The sequence below is a fragment of the Loxodonta africana genome, chromosome 2 (assembly GCF_030014295.1).
Source record: "Loxodonta africana isolate mLoxAfr1 chromosome 2, mLoxAfr1.hap2, whole genome shotgun sequence".
Taxonomy (NCBI): domain Eukaryota; kingdom Metazoa; phylum Chordata; class Mammalia; order Proboscidea; family Elephantidae; genus Loxodonta; species Loxodonta africana.
In genome coordinates, this window is record NC_087343.1 from 13,279,247 (window position 1) to 13,298,988 (window position 19,742).

The 19,742-nt window shown below is 44.0% G+C and overlaps 1 protein-coding gene across 2 annotated transcripts in view; it reads right to left on the reverse strand.

Annotated features, from left to right (window-relative positions):
• Nucleotides 1-6,169: 6,169 nt before the first annotated feature.
• The window catches only part of CTNND2 (catenin delta 2), a 769,728-nt gene continuing 756,155 nt past the window's right edge, over nucleotides 6,170-19,742 (reverse strand). For both annotated transcript variants that reach the window (XM_064270645.1, XM_064270649.1), the window contains 2 exons: nucleotides 13,596-13,669; nucleotides 6,170-6,430 (listed from right to left, as the gene is read on the reverse strand). In XM_064270645.1, coding sequence (XP_064126715.1) covers nucleotides 6,170-6,430; nucleotides 13,596-13,669 — 335 coding nt within the window. The remainder of the gene's footprint in view (nucleotides 6,431-13,595; nucleotides 13,670-19,742) is intronic.

The window sequence follows — 19,742 nt, forward strand, 5'->3', positions numbered from 1 at the left end:
GAAGGCAAGACAGGTGTGCTCCGTAAATCCCAAAACACCCCAGCAGACTGTGGGTAGCACCAAGTGTGATAGAGACAATTAACAGTCATGTCAGTTCAGGTAGGTTTTGGCTGCCAAGTGAGTTATGCAAAATCTTTTGGTTTTTAGAGGTTTCTGGATTTCAGAATTGTAGGTGAGAGACCGTATACTAACACCCAGGGTTACTAGGCTGAAGGGAATTAGTTTGGCCTTGTTTACATGTGGGCTCACCATGAGTTTCAGTCCAGATGTTGTCCTGGGCACAGTTTTAAAATGAAATGTTCAGCCACCTAGGACAGCAGCAATTCTTGACATGGAATCTCTCAGCAGAAAACCTTATTGGGTTTCAGCAGGCGCCCATATATGATGTAGCGATCTCTAAAACACACCACGCGTCCTCCTGAGTTCATTTTTTTTTTTTTCTCCTTGTCTTACAGAGGTTCCAGAGTGGACCTCCTGGTCTTGAAATAAAGGGGTGGTGGTGAGGTCAGTTTTCCACTAACCGGCTGCCACAGCCTTCCTCTCCTGCTGACTGAGGTAGCAATAAGCAAAGTCGTCTGGGTCTTCATATTTGGTTGGGGAGAGACCTGGGCAGCGTGGAGGGAACTGTTTGTAAACAGCATGTTCTCAGACTTTCATTTCCTCTTCTCCTAACCTGTGGCCATAGAGTCGATTTCGACTTACAGCGACCCTAAAGGACAGAATAGGACTGTCCTGTAGGATTTCCAAGGAGTGCCTGGTGGATCTGAACTGCCAACCTTCTGGTTAGCAGCCATAACTCTTAACCACTATACCACCAGGGAAACCTCCTCTCCTAAGTGGGTAAAAATACTGTCTTCAGACAGTGGTACCTCACTTTGCAGGGGGTACAGTTCTCAGGGACAAGAGAGACAGCCTCAGACACTAAAGAAGAACTGAAGTAAGGGAAACACCATGACAAATAGAGTTTTTTTTTTTTTTTTTTTTTAGCAGCAGCTCCATACTGGGTTTTATTAACATGAAACTGGCCATCACTGGCGAACCTTCACCTAGGTGAGCACCAAGTAGGTTGTGGCATCTCATGCCACCCTAATTTTAGAACTTGTCTGGTATTGTATAGTCTAATGCATGATTGCTCACCAGAAGTGAAGCATTAACGTGTGGTGTTAACATTAATCAATATTAAAAGGTCATAGTGTAAAATGTTAATACTGTTCTTAGTAACAGTTTAAGTATTCTCTAATCAGTCCCTGGGGTGAAGCAGTCTCAGTTTTTTAAAACCGAGTCTATTTTTCACTCAGAATGCTTGGACTTTACATCCTATTAAATGCTTTGGGTGTGTTTATGGTTTACCACAGGGACTGAGTAGAACAAGAAATTTCAATTTTCTTTTCCTCTGAAGAACACCATCCCATCTCAGTAGGACATTCAAGGGTCTCGAGGCTCCTGTAGACCCCAGAGGTAGCCACTTGGGGGATTACACTTGGGCACTTCAGCACAGTGAAAGCAAGACAAACAAAATTCCTGCCACTTGCTGCTTTTACCTACTACATGCCACGGTTTGAATAATAAATCACCAGCTGATCAACCTTCATTTGAGGGCTTCAGGCCATTTCAGTTTCAGTAAAACCCTATCTATCATCTGTCTGTCTATCTACCTACCTGTCATCTTTCTGTCTATCCATCTATCTAAACACCCACCCACCCACCCACCCACCCACCCATCCATCCATCCATCCATCCATCCATCCATTTATCATTTGTCTAAGACAAAGTATTATAATGACATGGACAAAGACCTGGAGATAGAAAACCAAAAGGGAAGAACACGTTCGACATTTCTCAAGCTGAAGGAACTGAAGAAAAATTCAACCTTCGAGTTGCAATATTGAAGGATTCTACAGGAAAAATATTAAATGAAACAGGGAGCATCAAAAGGAGATGGAAGGAATACACAGAGTCACTATACCAAAAAGAACTGGTTGACATTCAACCATTTCAGGAGGTAGTATATGATCAGAAACTGATGGTACTGAAGGAAGAATTCCAAGCTGTACTAAAGGCACTGGCAAAAAACATGGTTTCAGGAATTGATGGAATACCAATAGAGATGGCTGTTAACCAAAAGGTCAGCAGTTCTAATCCACCAGGTGCTCCTTGGAAACCCTATGGGGCAATTCTGCTCTGTCCTTTAGGGTCACTATGAGTCAGAATCAACTCTACAGCAATGAGTTTTGGTTTGTTTTATTGTTAATATCACATGCAAGTAAAATTTTTCTGAAGATCATTCAAAAGCAGCTGCAGCAGTATATCGACAGAGAACTGCCAGAAATTCAGGCCGGATTCAGGAGAGGACGTGGAGCCAGGGATATCATTGCTGATGTCAGATGGATCCTGGCTGAAAGCAGAGAATGCCAGAAGGATGTTTACCTGTGTTTTATTGACTATGCAAAGGCATTCAACTATGTAGATCATAGCAAATTATGGATAACATCGCAAAGAATGGGAATTCCAGAACCCTTTATGGTGCTCATGAGGAACCGGTACATAGATCAAGAGGCAGTCGTTTGAACAGAACAAGGGGATACTGCGTGGTTTAAAGTCAGGAAAGGTGCACATCAAGCTTGTATCCTTTCACCATACCTATTCAATCTGTATGCTGAGAAAATAATCCGAGAAGCTGGACTGTATGAAGAAGAACGGGGCATCAGGATTGGAAGAACTCATTAACAACCTGCATTATGCAGATGACATAACCTTGCTTGTTGAAAGTGAAGAGGACTGGAAGCACTTACTGATGAAGATCAAAGACTACAGCCTTCAGTATGGATTACACCTCCATATAAAACAAAAATCCTCACAACTGGACCAATAAGCAATATCATGGTAAATGGAGTAAATACTGAAGTTGACAAGGATTTCATTTCACTTGGATACACAATCAACACCCACAGAAACAGCAGTCAAGAACTCAAAACACACATTGCATTGGGCAAATCTGCTGCAAAAGACCTCTTTCAAGTGTTGAGAAGCAAAAATGGCACTTCAGGACTAAGATGCATCTGACCCAAGCCATGGTATTTTCAATCACCTCACATGCATGTGAAAGCTGGATGATGAATAAGCCAGACCGAAGAACTGACCCCTTTGAATTGTGGTCTTGGTGAAGAATATTGAATATGCCATGGACTGCCAAAAGAATGAACAGATCTGTCTTGGAGGAGATACAACCAGAATGCTCCTTGGAAGTAAGTATGGCAAGACTATGTTTCACATATTTTAAACATTTTATCAGGAGGGATTAGTCCCTGGAGAAAGACATAAGGCTTGGTAAAGTAGAGGGTCAGCAAAAAAGAGGAAGACCCTCAATGACATGGATTGACACAGTGGCTGCAACAATGGGCTCAAGCATGATCATGAGGATGGTGCAGGACCTGGCAGTGTTTCGTTCTGTTGTACATGGCGTTGCTATGAGTCAGAACTGACTCGACAGCACCTAACATCCATCCATCCATCCATCCATCCATCCATCCATCCATCCATCCATCCATCCATCCATCCATCCATCCATCCACCCACCCATCCACCCATCCACCTTAATAAGAAAAGCCATTTTTTCTTCCCAATATATAACTGAGAAAAATGCTGGGTTTGCATAGCTATGAACACTTTTCTTTTCATTGCCTCTACCTCTTATGCCAGAGACTCCCAGCTGACTGAGCTCATCACAGCCTGATGTGATGCACTCTCAAAAAATCATGGCAGTCAAGATTCCCTTGGTCTCCAAGAATTGCAAATGTACAGCACACATTGAGACTCAGTCATTGCTAGAAGTGCTTTCTTAGGGCATGTGTTCATTTCCCCCTGCGTGGCTCAGTTCATGGAATGTATCCTGTTTACGTTTGGGAAGGTTAAACCAGCTATGCTATTAACCAAAACCAAAACCCAGTGCCGTTGAGTCGATTCCGACTCATAGCAACACTACAGGACAGAGTAGAACTGCCCCATAGAGTTTCCAAGGAGGAGCGCCTGGCGGATTCAAACTGCCCACCCTTTGGTTAGCAGCCAACCCTTTGGTTAGCAGCCGTAGCACTTAACCACTACGCCACCAGGATTTCTGCTATGCTATGAGGTTGTGGAAAAGTCATGTGTACACCAACATTTTTGCCTCAATGAACTTAGATTCTATGGTACAGATGACGTGCAAACATTTCCCTTGATGTTATGTATTTATTTCGCTATAGGGGCTGGAGAGAGGCTGTACAGCAGCATTCTCACGAAGGAATCCAGAAATATGGTGTCCTACAGCAAATGACACAACAAGGTTAACCTTTTATGTAATTTATGGGAAAATCCATATGTACATCTCTATCTATTGCTGTGTTCCAGAAATTAGCTTTTACTTTCCAAGCTTTGCATGAATTTAGTGTCTTTTGATTGTTGCTAAATTTGGAAAAAGAACCACTGATTTTAAAGTCTGAGCTTAATTAAACTATAGAGTGAAGGGCAGCAAGTTTTAAAGGAAGATGGCAGCCAATTTCTTTCATTACGTAATGTTTTATTTTTTTCCAAGAACAGTGAACATTTACTAGGCACCTATTGGCCTCAGTCACTTGTATCTAAAGAGCAAAGCTAATATACCCCCCTCCCGTGTTCTTTTAAATGGTTAGCCTTATTTCTCAGTTCTGTGAACCACTATTCTATCATTAGCTTCAAGTTTAATAATCTAATCCATTATTGTCAACTGCTCCCTGCCACATGAAAAAAAGAATTTGGGGGTGAGGGGTCGTCTGGTGAGCAGTTGATGTTTTCTGGGGATACTTCAAGTAATTGGCCCTAAAGTGAAATTATTGATTTGGCCATGGTTTATTATGTTCTGAGGGCATAAAATGTGGAAGAAGATGGCCCCATGGAAAGGGTTGGTATCGAAGAATGTGCGAATGCATGAAAATTCTATAACTTCACTTCAACCGGCCTGATATCCTGAGTCTCTAGATGGTCGAAGAGTAGAATACAGTACAAAAGGAACAAACCAATGTACATTTATGCTAAAAAACAAAAACAAAGTTTGTACAAGATGAACAGCAAATGAAATTACTTCTATGAAAAAAGAAATCCCATACAGGTTGTTGGTATACGTACGTGGACATACACACACTCACACACGCACAGACACACAAGCAAGAATGTGTATTTTGTCAGAGAGACCCTTGGAAATAGACATTCTTAGCAAATATGGATGACAGATCAATTGTAATTTATTTTCTTTTAACACTGTATCATCATAAAGAAAACTGGTATAAATGAAAAAATCTATTTCAAATATCTACATCTAAAATTTTAGGCAGTGAAAAAGCACTTGTTGACAAGGAGTGTGGAATGATGTATGTTAATTGTCAGAAACTGCTGAATGCCTTGTTTAGTTGCCACAAACAAATTCACATATCAGAACGAACAATACTGCTAAATATTCCTTTTTTTTTTTCCCCGATTTTTTTTTTTTTTTTTTGTTAAAACATACTGGGAGAAAGAAAAGAAAAGAAAAACTGGAAATCCATACATCTTTCAAAAGTCTGAAATCGAAGCAATATTTAGAACCATAGATGAGGAAACACGGTGGCATTGATGTAATATACACAATGCACTTTTCTTCTTTAATCTGTAATGTACATCAAATACTTTACAACAATGCATTAACAAAAGGCAAGAAACATCTTGCTGTACAGAGGAACCCCAATGCAACTTGAAGCCTAGAGTCACAACGGATGAAGAGGTTAAACAAAGTGTGAGAAGCCGTCCCCCATAAAGTGTGTAAACTATTCTGTGTCTTGTGCTTAACGATAACCTCCACGGCCCACCACCCAACCGTTTCCTCTCTCCTTCCTTCCTCCACGTCCGGTATAAAGCACTTCTTATACTCTACAGCTCAAACTAGAACGTCGTTGCACACGGTCCTATTCAGGATTGTTTTTGCTCTCTATTAGACTCCCAAGTTAACTTTCAATTCATTTAGCGCTCTAAAATAGCTCGTAAGATTGCCTTACTGGTTATCACGGCCTTCCTACGGAACAGGCTTTGACAAACTAAATTTGCAGGGAAAAAAGAAATGTCTCGTGATATGCATGCACATGCACGGCTCCCGGAGCGCCTCGTCCCACCCGCTCCTCACTCCTCACACCCAGGAGTCGGGGGACGCTGGGTAGTGGCTCGTTTCATAGTTCAGTTCGCTGTAGGGACGGGCAGCTGAGTAGAAGTCGACGTAGTTGCCAGTGGATTTGAGTCCCAGGTGCATGGTGTACTCGCTGGCGGGAGGGCGATGGTGAACCTGGTCCTCGAAGAAGGACTCGTCGTAATTTCTTGTGGAGTTCTGAAACGGCTGGTAGGTCTCGTAATCTTTTCTGCTGGGCTCCTGTGGGACTGGTTGTGCTGAAACCTACAAGGAAAAGAAGATCCGTGCTGGTTAGTTAGCTTCTCCTTCACCCAACCTTCCTTGTTGCCAAGGTACTAACCTTCCCTCCCAAGAAGACTAGCCTGCGTACGTCACTCACGCCTTCACAGCTGTGATGCTTTTCCTCCAAGTATTGTCAAATGCTTTTTGGTTTTCCTTTCAAAAACTGGTTCCTGGGTCTACTTACTATCATTCCAAATAATATTTCTTGATGAAAGAGGAGTAGACTAGCAGCTAGAGAACACAGTCATTTATTTTCATCTTTCCTGCATTTTCAGTATTACCCATAGGTGTTTGCGAGCTCAAAGAGACAACGAAGATGTACAAGATCTACTGGTCAGGCAGGTATCTTCCTGTCAGTGCAGAGGGCTGGGATCAATATGTCCCTGATCCACTTCCTGGTAGGAGGGTCATTCCATCACACCTACTTAAGTGACCAGGTACCAGATTCCTAGACAGATAAGCAGGTAAGCACAGGAGAAGAAGAGAGAGTCCGCTCAAAGCATTTTACACCCTGGAAAAGCAAAGTGTTTCCAGCCTTGGTTCAATTAAGCATTGCTTAAACCCAAGAATACTGCAATTATAATGTCTTTGATTATGTGAAACAGGTCTTTAAGAACTGTCTGGTGTCAGACTGAGTCCAGCACAACTAGATGGTACCTGGCTACTACCACTCACTGCTCTGTTAGGGATCCCAAGAGAGGGTTCCAGACAGAGCTGGAGAAAAACGTAGAACAAAATTCAAGCTCACAAAAAAAGACCAGACTTACTGGTGTAACAAAGACTGGAAACAAAGTATGGCCCCCAGACACCTTTTTAACTCAGTACTGAAGTCACCCCTGAGGTTCCCTCTTCTTCGAAAGATTAGACAGGCCCATAAAACAAGCAATAATACATGCAGCTCAACCATGTATACAAGACTAAACGGGCACACCAGCCCAGGGGCAAGGACAAGAAGGCAGGAAGGGACAAGAAAGCTGGAAGAATGGAAATAGGGAACCCAAGGTCGAGAAGGGGAAAGTGTTAACACATTGTGGGGCTGGCAACTAAGTCACAAAACAATGTGTATATTAATTGTTTAACGGGAAACTAATTTGCTCTGTAAACCTTCATCTAAAGCACGATTGAAAAAAAAAAAGAAAGAAAAAAGAATTGTCTGGTATCTCCAAGCCAATCTCAATGATCCTGTGACGGTTACAGTCTGATGTAGAGGGCCTTGAAGGGTTAAATTGATCATGGAAACCTTCGGGATATGTGAAGTCAAGGATTAGTTCTCTCTGCTTGGCTTCAGGATGGCAAGAAGAGTGTTCGAGGTTCATGATTATATACTTATTAGCATTAGTATTTGGGGGCCAACGTATCCCCATCCCATCTAATTCCCTCTGGGGTCCCTGCCCAGGCACCCTAGTCCTGCTGTGAACAGACCCTCTGCAGACATAGGGTAAGGCCCATCCCCAAGGCTAGCACACACCGGGATGTACAAAGCTCTGCTAATGTGCACTAACTGGGGAGGGAGCTGGTGTGAATTAGAAAACAGTGTTAAAAGAAACACCATTTGATCACTTTCCAGGAGATTTAGTAATTCCCTATTAATTTAACTAAAGATCAGCACGGCAATGTCCTGTAGAAACTGGTCTTAGTTAATAGATAATGATTTGTAATTAGCACATTGTGTGTAAATGAATGCCTTCTAATGGCCTGCGTATAATTCTTCCTTCGAGTACGTGAAAGTCCCTCCTTTATATGCCATTATTTACACTAGTAATCGACCTGTTCTTCACAGAAGTGGTGAACTTCATCATAGCTGCTGTCTAGTACGTCTCACGCTTTAAGTTAGTGGTGTCTGAACGAATGGGCTTTCTTTCTACCTGCTAAAGTCCTTAGAACATAGATATTTGTTGGCCTAAGAGCCTGGGGATGATAGGGATTTTTGGAACTCTGCAATTAAATTTTGCTAAGACCAGGTCTACCAAACCATGTGGATGGGCTGAGGTATTCCTTGCTATTCTTTGAACAGTTGTGTGCTGTGTCTGCCATCTTCCTCCTCCAGTACAACACTGCTACCCAAGTGCAAAGGATACCAAGGGTTAGAGTGAGAGGTTGGGAAAAATTACACAGGATTACTGTGTTCCTATTTCACTAGGCACCATGTTCGACAGTTCACAAATTCTTCTTTAACTCATAAATTAATATTCATGTATGTTTATATCTAATCTATCTCTACCACCCATCTGTTAGTTTGTGGTAGGGTGGTGGCCTGCGTGTTGCTGTGATGCTAGAAGCTATGCCATTGGTATTTCAAATACCATCAGTGTCACCCACGGTGGACAGGTTTCAGTGGAGCTTCCAGACTAAGAAAGCCTAGGAAGAAAAACCTGATGACCTACTTCCAAAAATTAGCCAATGAAAATATATGGATTACAACACCATATTGCCCAGTATAGTGCTGGAAGATGAGCCCTCTAGATTGGAAGGCAATCAAAATACACAGTGGCTGCAACAATGGACTTGGGCATTTACTGAGAATGTGACGGGAGTCCCAGGCAGTCCCATGGGGAGGGCTATACATAGCTGGAAAGCCACCTGGTCTCCCTTCTGCTGAGTCGTGAAAAGCCTGGTCTACTGCTCTGGTCCCAGTTCCTACCATACTTGGTGATCCACCCAGTGCTCTTGTCTCATTCTCAGGTTTAACTGTCTTTTGCTTTGTCTCAGAGATCCACTTGAAACGCTATTCCCTCAGAGAATCGCTTCTTCCCCAAGGTCAATCACTATCAATCCTTTGCTATGAAGTCCTTGAGGCCCCACTGGAAAGCTAAGACATCTAAAAGACTAGAGCACTCAGCAGAGGACAAGCTTGGGCACGGAAGCTGCATGGACCTTGCATACCCCTCTTGGTTAGACTGTTTATGCTTCAAGGTTGTGAGGTCACTTTTAGCCCAGAAAAGCTCTGAAACCAAAGCATTCCATCTGGAATGGCAAGCTATACCCACACGGCCAGAAAATCCAAATCACGGATGCCGTTTAAAAGGCCACCTTAGAACCACCCAACTGGGAGGAAAAAAACTCCTCTTTCAAATGGTCATGACGGTAGGAGTTTACTGAGCTCCAGAGAGGGAAAGACGCAAGTGAAGCCAAAATTTATTCCACTAACATAACTGAAAAGAAGTCAGGTGCTTTATTCCCTTCTCTCCAAGTTCACTGGAGTGTCATAATGATTCCCTAGGAAAAACCTCTTCCGCAGACGTTTTAAATGTTGGTTGCTATTAGGCTGGGATTAGCAATACCAAGACCCACTGGACCCCTCAGGGATAAATGACAGCACTGTACCATCACCATGGCTCAGCTCTGCCAGTGGCCTGCCTACAACATCTCCCTGATGCTAACAAGTGGGGCACAGTTTGCTCTCCATCCACACTGGGTTTCCTCACCATTCACCTGAGACCAAGTGGCCTTCAAGTTCCACACTGAGATGGAGTCCAGTACATTCTGGGGCATGCTGGGAAAAACACTACACAAGGCCGTGCTCAGTGATGCCACCTCGACGTATTAATTCTAATTTGCTGAAATGCTCAAAACATGTTTTGTTGTTGTTAGGTGCCATTGAGTCAGTTTCTGCTCTCATAGCGGCCCCATGCACAACAGAACAAAACACTGCCCGGTCCTGTGCCATCCTCACAATCGTTGCTATGCTTGAGCCCATCGTTGTAGCAACTGTGTCAATCTATCTCGTTGAGCATCTTTCTCTTTTTCACTGACTATGTTACCAAGTATGATGTTCTTCTCCAGGGACTGATCCGATCCCTCCTGATAACAGGTCTAAAGTATGTGAGACGTAGTCTCACCACCCTTGCTTCTAAGAAGCATGCTTAGGTCAAAATAATATGCCTCTTAGAACCATTATGGACTGCCCTCCAAATCTACTATGTCCCACATACTTTGGACATATTATCAGGAGGGATCAATCCCTGGAGAAGGACATCATGCTTGGTAAAGTAGAGGGTCAGCAAAAAAGAGGAAGGCCCTCAATGAGATGGACTGACACAGTGGCTGCAACAATGGGCTCAAACATAGCAACGATTGTGAGGATGGCACAGGACTGGGCAGTGTTTCGTTCTGCTGTACATGAGGTTGCTATGAGTAGGAACTGACTTGATGGCACCTAACAACATCTCTAAATCTAAATCTTAAGCCATCCTTTCCATCTAGTGCAGCTACACCTGTAAGATGCCAAGGATCCCTGGGCGGCACGGGGGGTTTCTTCACTGCCAACAGAGCGGTAGTCCATAGAGGTGAAGGCTGGTGCACCATAAGCTGGTGCTGGTGATGAGCTTCTGTCTACCTAGGGAGCCTAACGATGAGCCTTCCACTCTTGGATGAGCAATCGGGATCTGACCACACTCCCACAAGTAGCTAGAGATGGTTTGCTCCCTGCCCCTATAGAATTTTACGGCATTTGCTAAAAGAAAAATGGTTTATTTCAATAAACGGAGTTTGCTCTTCCAGTGCACGTTGCCTCTATTTTCTATTTGGAAAGACATGTCACATGAGTAGCTTGGGATCACCCCAGTGACCTTGTCTAGTGTTTATGACCCTATTTATTTGTTCATCGATCTCTTTGCTTTTAGCAAAGACTGGCACTGAATTGAGACCGATTAGGTGTTAGCAATGTGTCAGGCAGGCCATAGGGCCTGTATGCTCACCAGGGATTGAAAACAACACTGGATGTTGTCCAGTGTGGCTGCAGAAGAGCTGAGAAAACTGAGGGCAAGAGGAGAACTCCTCTGTGCACTACCATTTCTCCTGCTGATGGCTGATTAAAGAGAAAAATAATTTAAGGTGAGGAGATACTTTGTGTCTCCTCCTCCTCGTTCTTTCCTTAGAAACGGCCCCGCAGAGAGTATCTGCCCAGGATATTTCTACCCTCTAGAAGGGGGTTCCCTTTCCTTTTCAAAGATGCTCTCTGTTGGGTATTGAGAAATGTTCACAAACAACACTGTGCATATGAAGACATCACACTCTGTTTGCTATCCTAGGGGTATGGTGATCAAGCCAACAGCTTTCATGTTTCTTCAGCCCAACTGTCCTGATGCATGGCAGGAAATTTAAAGCCTCAGCAAAAGCCAGTTCTGGCAAGAGTTATTAGTAGCAATAAGGAGATAAGATAATAACAATGCTATGATAATATTAAACCAAAAAACAAAACAAACCCATTGCCATTGAGTCAATTCTGACTCATAGCGACCCTCTAGAGCAGAGAAGAGCTGCCCCATAAGGTTTCCAAGGAGCAGCTGGTGAATTGAAACGGCCAACCTTGTGGTTAGCATCTGCAGCTCTTAACCACTGGCACCACCAGGGTTTCCATGATAATACTAGTCTGACTGTTACAATACTATGGTATAGTCTATAATATAATCTCTTGGCAAAAGTACAGCCAGAATGCTCCTCTCAGAAGCGAGGATGGCGAGACTTCATCTTGCTTACTTTGGACATGTCAACAGGAGGGACCAATCCCTGGAGAGGGACATCATGCTTGGTAACATAGTCAGCAGAAAAGAGGAAGGCCCTCAACAAGATGGACTGACACAGTGGCTGCAACAATGGGCTCAAACATAGCAATGACTGTGAAGATGGCGCAGGACCGGGCAATGTTTTGCTCTGTTATACATAAGGTTGCTAGGAGTTGGACCTGACTCGATGGCACCTAACAACAACAAAACCATAGTATAGTATGATAATAACACTACAATAATTCCATGACAATAATAGTACCATGAGCATAACTCATAGTAGTTATGAGGGATGGCAGTCTTTCTGTGATGACCACCACTGGAGAGAAAAGTATAAACTTGTTGATCAGTGCAAGGGCACAGGCTGTGCCTTTTTGTTTTTAAAGTTCCCATGGAATCACTGAGATGACAAGCCTTCAATGAAGATTTGCTCAATAAAACAAACCAGCAAACTCAGATTGGTTCTTCTGTCCCAGCTGTCCTCAAACCTGACCTTGTACATGAAACACCTGGACTTCCTCTTAGATGAAACTGTTTCAGAAGATCCAGGTAGGCTGGGGAAGGCTTGCTCCTGTATTTTTAACCAGCTCCCGGGTGATGCTGATACTTCTGGTGCCCTGACCAGACTCTGCATAGCAAGGCACTCCACAATGCATTCAGCTTGCTGTTTATATTTAACTTGACGTCTCTGTTCTGTTGGTAACTGTGATGTATAATTGGTGCCTTAACTTAATCCCTGCTGAGTAATGATTAGAATCACACCCACATCTTACACTTGTTTATTTGGGACCTTCTTGTAGTTCTGCACCATGGCAGGAAACTTCCTTTACCACCAGATAAAGCGTGACATTATAGTGAAACCAAAGACTGTATTCAAATTGGAGGCTGTTCTGCCGACTACCATCACTCAACTGACACGTGTGCCATGTTACATGTAAAGGGAGAACGCCAGGAAACATCATCTTCTTTTCCAGCTCTTCACGTATGTGTCATGCGGCCAGCTGATGGCCTATATAGTTTGCTGCCCTGGCATCCAGGAATTCCTCCTAGTTGCCCTTTCACCTGTTTTCTAACATGGCCATTCCCATCCTGTCTCTCAACAGTTGTAGTTACTCCTTGCCCCTCCCCAGTCATGCCCCATCGGGGTTCCTTTTCCCAGCTCTGGTGACGCAGTGGTTAGGAGCCTGACTGCTAACCAAAATGTCAGCAGTTCAAATCTACCAGCCACTCCTTGGAAACCCTAGGGGGCAGTTCTGCTTTGTTCTATAGGGTCGCTATTGGTCAGAATTGACTTGACAGCAATGGGTTTGTTCTTGGTGTGTAGTGCACTAAAAATTTTTAAACTGACTAAAAGACTTCAGTGCAGTTACCCTGACACCCCACCCTGCTTGCCTACAGTCCAGCTTCCTATTTCCTTGTCCCACGTACAACATCCGTGTGGTCCTGCATTGACCGTACTGCAGTTTTCTCTTTGGGACCTCTGAGTACTAAATTCTGTTTGTTTTCTAGCCTTCCTGCATGAGTCTCACTTCCTCGATCCATAACATCACAGACCCCCTTTGAGTCATAATTAAGACAGTATGTTAGACATTTTACTCGACTCAAATGAACAAATGAAGCACAATGTGTTGCATGGACTTTACCTGGTTATGTTTGATGTCTTCAGCGGGCGCACCATATGAATTCCTATACAAAGTTGAAATTCCAGTATTTTGAGCTGAAAGCAAAAAGGGAACAAAACTATTAGCAACAAAAGCCAGATGCCAGATGAGGAGTCACGGTTTTCAAGGCACGTTCTTGTCCTAATGGAGCTTGGTTTCTGGTAATCCATGCCAAGTGGAAGAAATTTCTTGGCCCTGAACACTTCATTTTACATACAGATATGAAGAAAGAAGAACAGAGAATCTATAAAGTCCCCATGGTGCATCAGCCTCTCACCATAACGTGTGCGTTGTAGACAGGGTCAGGGCAGGTGCAGCAAACAGATGGTAATCTTGCAAGTTTTATTGCCTTTGGTGCTGGTGGAAGCTGGCAGATAATAAAAGCTTGTCACCTGCACTGAAGCATGAGGGAATCTGTATCAGCAGCTGAGTTTTTAGCTGGAGAATGACAAGAATAAATTTCTAATGTGAGCTCACAAAAGTGCTTGATCATCTTCCAGACAGTTCATTGCTCAAAGGCCCATGGAGGAACAGGAAGCACTCTCTCAATCTCCCCTTCGTGTCTGGAGCCTGTGGCTGTGGAATCCTGTTAGGTATAGAGACAGGAGCCCCCTCTCAGTCTTCTGACCAGCTTCTGGTCTGGTGGAGAGGAAGAGAGGCCTCCTCCATTTGCCAGCAGCTTCTAAAGGCCTGGTCAGCAGCGCCTCACTGCCTACTTCCTTACCTGGAACTCCAGAAAAAGGGCCCAGAACACCACTCTCCACATAGCTGCTAAATGGTCATGGATTTAAGGAGGATCTGTCAGTGGGGGTCTAAAACATTCTAGAAACAAGAAGGGCTTATATTTTGCTTTAGTATCTATGGGACCTACCACCTGTCTGTTAGTGTTGTCTTGCAGTGGCCTGTGTGTTGCTGTGATGCTGGAAGCCATGCCACTGATATTTCAAATACCAGCAGGGTCATCCATGGTGGACAGGTTTCAGCAGAGCTTCCAGACTAAGACAGAATTGGAAGAAAAGCCAGGTGATGAACTTCCTAAAGTTAGTTAATGAAAACTCTATGGATCACAACAGAATACTGTCTGATATAGGACTGGGCAGTATTTCATTCTGTTGGACATGGGGTTGCCATGAGTCAGAGCCAACTAAACATCAGTTAACAACAACTTCCATAGGATAATGAAATAGAATGACACTCCACTTATTGCTCATAGATCTAAGGCCAAGAGAGACACAAATCCAATGTAACCTAACAAGGTTTAAGTTTCCTTCGTTCATAATTATGACCTGTTATGGGTTGAATTGTATCCTCCAGAAAGATATATTGAAGTCCTAAGACCTGGTAGCTGTAATGGTGACCTTGTTTGGAATAGGGTCTTTGAAAATATTATTAGTTAACATGAGGTCATACTCCAAAAAAACCAAACCCATTACCGTCGAGTCAGTTCTGACTCATAGCGACCCTACAGGACAGAATAGAACTGCCCCATAGGGTTTCCAAGGAACACTTGGTGGATTTGAACTGCCGACCTTTTGCTTAGGAGCCACAGCTCTTAACCACTACGCCACCAGGTATGGTAAATCCTGATCCCATCTGAGTGGTGTCCTTATATGGGAAGAGAACAGACCCAGAGGGGCAGAGAGGGATGACGGCCATGTGAAAATGCATCTATACACCAAGGAACACCTGGGGCTACCAGAAGCTTGGAGAGACAAGAGAGGATTTTCTCCTACAGCTTTGGGAGAGAATGTGGCCCTGCTAACACCCTGAATTCAGATTCCTAGCCTCCAGAGCTGTGATATATTTCTGTTCTTATAAGCCACGTAGTTTATGGTATTTCGGTATGGAAACCCTAGGAAACTCATCTATTACCTAAAAGTACATTAATTGCTGTGCAATAAAACTTCTGTTGGAAAATTTTGCTTAGGAAGTGAGGGCTATGAGCCCCTTTTCAATTAAGAGAAAAAAAAAAAAATTCTGACATGCTTTCTGGTCTGAAAGCACACCCTGCCTGTCTCTATTATTGTGAACACCACCATCTCACCTGGACCACAGACTCCATGATCTCTGGGCTTCCCCTCTGCCAAGCCTTGTTCCACAGTCTAACCCACGCCCAACAGCCAGCGTGATGGCTTCATTGTGATTATGGTAAAACCCAAACTCCCCATTACGGTCTAGGAGGTCCCCATGATCTGGCCCCTTTCTGCCGCCTTGCCCACTCCCCTTTCCCTTGTTAATGGAGCCCTAGTTATGTGGCCTTCTCTCCTCACTGTAGTATACAGAGTTGTTTTGCTTCAGGATGTTGTATTTGCTGATCCCTCTCTCTGGGACTCACTTTCCTCAGACTTTGGACTGGCTGCCTCCTTGTTACTGTTGAGTTTTCAGTTCCTATGTCTTCTCCTTGACCACGTGAGCTAAACTGATGCCCTTCCATGCTCCATCACCCCCTCCACGCCACCATCATCTCCACCACCACCAACTCTGCTCATTACTTTCTTCATCATACTCAACACCATGCGACAGTACCCTGTTGGTAACCGTGTGTTCTATTTTTTCACTTGTGTCTTGCCTGTCTTCACCTACTAGAGTGGATGCTCCATGAGGGCAGAGATAGGTCTGTCTTGTCACCATCTGTCTCCCCAGAGCCTGGAACAGTGCCTGGTCCACAGTGAATACCCACAGATGGGGTGCTTTATTTCCTGAGTGAGTGAACCTTAAAATAAATCTGCTTTAAGAGCTGTAAAATGCTGATGAAAATGTCACTTCAAGGACAAGGTGAAGTTTTGTTTTTTCTGTTGCTTGGAATAAAAGGCATTTTTTGGGGAGTAGAAAACTTGCGTTAGCAAAGTCTTGGCCTCGCTTCCTGCCACGTTTGTGGTTTCAGAGCTAATGATGTTACTACTGGTTGGTTCGCTGCACCTGTTTACAGGCGGTGGTGTAGTTGAGATTGAACTTGTGACCTGTGCAGACACATAAGGCAGCCGCCTTCACAGATGCTCTGCCCTTAAAGGTCGGATCTGAGAGGAGACTCATTGAGAAGAAACTTTTTTTTCATACAAGTCCTCAAGCTCCCAATTTCAAACTTAATCAACGTTCTGAAGATTAACCCAAACCCAGTGCTGTCGAGTCGATTCCGACTCATAGCGACCCTATAGGACAGAGTAGAACTGCCCCACAGAGTTTCCAAGGAGTGCCTGGCGGATTCGAACTGCAGATTAGAACAGCTTTAAAAGGCCTAAGAGATACACTGACAAAATGGAATATACCATTTGATGAAAAGGCATTCAGGAAGCTCAGATGAGTGGGCAAAATTCCGCAGAGGCATTTAAAAGTCAGGCTGTGTAACTACTAGGATCCCCCTAGCCCTCCTCTATGCGTGCTTCTGAACATGTAATGTTCCTAGGGAACCATGACGGCAAGAAATAGCCATATGAGTCTGGCATGCCTGAATGAGCAGCTGACTTTGCTTTTTGAGAGCTCCTCAGTGGCTGAGAAACACTAATGAGAGATGGCATTTTAAAAGACTCTATCTAAGCTGGAAAATGGATCCAGAAAAGGTGGGTAGGGGAAAGCCTGGAATGAAAGCCTAGATGGATCTGAATTTCTAAGAGCTAAAAAATTTTTTTTAGGTAGAGGAGATGATCACCCAGGCAAGGAACTTATTGTGTTTTGAGGGTGAAGTTTCTCATGTTTCCCCTAGCAGAGGTGATGCTCCATTCGCCTTACAAACAAGGAAGATGGCAGTTTTTCAAAATTTTTCCAGTGCATTGAACTTTAAGTGTCCCCTGGCTTTATTCTCAAATGAGCAAAAAGTACTGTTTTTGATGTTGAGTCCCCAAGAAAGTTAATTTGCAAATAAACTCTGGAATGGTGGGTGTTTGTTAAAGTGTTGGAAAGTAGAGGTTGCCAACTCAACCTTTCCCTTCCTATATGCCATATGGGCTCCCCACTGGCTGGGGACTTACTTATCCTACTACAGAATGCAGTAAACACACCATCAGCCTGTATACCACCATTTACCCTCACCACCACAACCACCGTCACCTCCACTAATCTCACCACCACCTCCTCCATCCTCACCACCAAACCAGATTCACCACCACTACTGCTACCACCTCCATCACCCTCGCCACCACCATCACTAGTACCAACACCATCATTTCCACTACCGCCATCACCCTCACCATCATTGCTATTACCGCCGTCACTCTCATCACCACCATCATGCCTACCACCACCATCGCTACTACCACTACCCTCACCACTACCACTATCAGTTTCTCCACTAACATCACCATCATCACCACTACTACCTCCATCACCACGACCACCATCACCATCACCACCATCCTCACCACCGCCAAAACCACTCTGACCACCACTACCGTCTTCATCACCACCTCTTCCCCACACCATCCTCACCACCATCACTACTACCACCACCATTGCTGTGATAACAGGGCTTCGAACAAGTTCCCAGGAAGTTATACATAAGAATCACCTGGGGAACTTATTAAACTATGGATTCTGATTCAGTATATCTGGGGGTGGAAATGGAAATTCTCAGCAGGGAATCTGTTAGACATGCAAACTCTCAGCAGGGTTCTCAGTGTTTGAAGCCCTGGATAATAACAACTAACATTTACACGGCACTTGGAAACCCTGGTGGTGTAGTGGTTAACAGCTATGGCTCCTAACCAAAAGGTTGGCAGTTTGAATCCCCCAGGTGCTCCCGGAAACCGTATGGGGCAGTTCTACTCTGTCCTACAGGGTCACTATGACTTGAAATCGACTTGACAGCAGTGGGTTTTGGTTTTTACATGGCACTTACTGGCTAAAAAGGAATTTTGTTACGTGTACGTATTATTCAGTAAAGATCTCAATGTTCTCCTAGGCTTGCTTCATGATTGATATGGTAGTCTTGAATTTCATTTTTAACTAAGTTAGAGCAAAGCTGTTTAAGCCTCTAAACAAGTTTGAAAAATTACATGTATTTCAATAGGGGGGTTGTCAAGGTCCCCGGCATTTTCTAGGAAGATTAAACATCAGGACCATGTTAGGTTTTATTTTTTAATTTGTGTGCATAGCACAATCTTGCACCACTGGAATGATTTCAACGTAAACACACCCACATTTAAAAGCCTTAAGTAATCCTACTGGGCAAGAGAATGTGGGAGAAAAATTAAACTTAAATGATAATAACACAGTCGGTTTCACAATTCTTGTCATTACTGCCTCAATTTGTCGTCCCAGACTAATGGTGATATGTCTGCATGGGGCAATGCTAAGTGCAAAATTAATGGGTCAGGTGAACTGGGGTCATTCCTGCTTCCAAGTAATCAGTATAGATTAGATTCTCCACCAAATGTCTCGACTCTAGAGACTCAGCTTTCAGACTCCTAACTTTCTTTGTCCATGCTCATCTGGGTAAGGCAACACTTACGGGAAAAGCACCGGGAACGAGAATACTAAGCTACATCCCACATAGCGCGTCCAGGACTCCCATTCAGGGGCGTTTCAGGGGTCAGGGCAAGATGCTCCCTGTGGGTGCTGCATTGGAGGAGTGTCCTGACCCGGGGGGTGGGGATCAGAAATGTCTGTTTATTAGGCTTTGCTTTATTCAGCATTGTAGAGTTAAACACTGCTTCGGGGGTGGGTACATTTACCATTAGAAAAATATATCTCACATTTCCTGGGTCTGCAAGAGCTCTTAATAAATCGTCCCATTTTTCTATTTGGCTTCCCTGCAGGCCTACATGTCAATAATGTTAGAGTAAATATCCCCCATGCTTTTAAGATTCTTCTGACAAGCAGGGCTGCACTCTTTGCGCCCTGGTATTATGAATGACCTAATCTGACCCAGCTCTACTAAAGCCCTATCTCCTCATGGCCTATTATCAGGAGGGACCCATTCTCTATGTCCATATGGAGAAGAAGGGTGTGGAATCCCCCAGCATGGGTCCTGTTGGCTCTGGCATCACTACTTTCAAAGCATAACCCCCCTGTAGCAATACATCCAAGTCCAGCTTCTTGGAGGAGGAGCTGAACAGAGGGGTTGAGAGCCTGGTGGGGTCGTAAATGGGAACAGCAGCCCCTGCCCCAAGGAGAGTTGTCTGGAGTGTAAGGCAA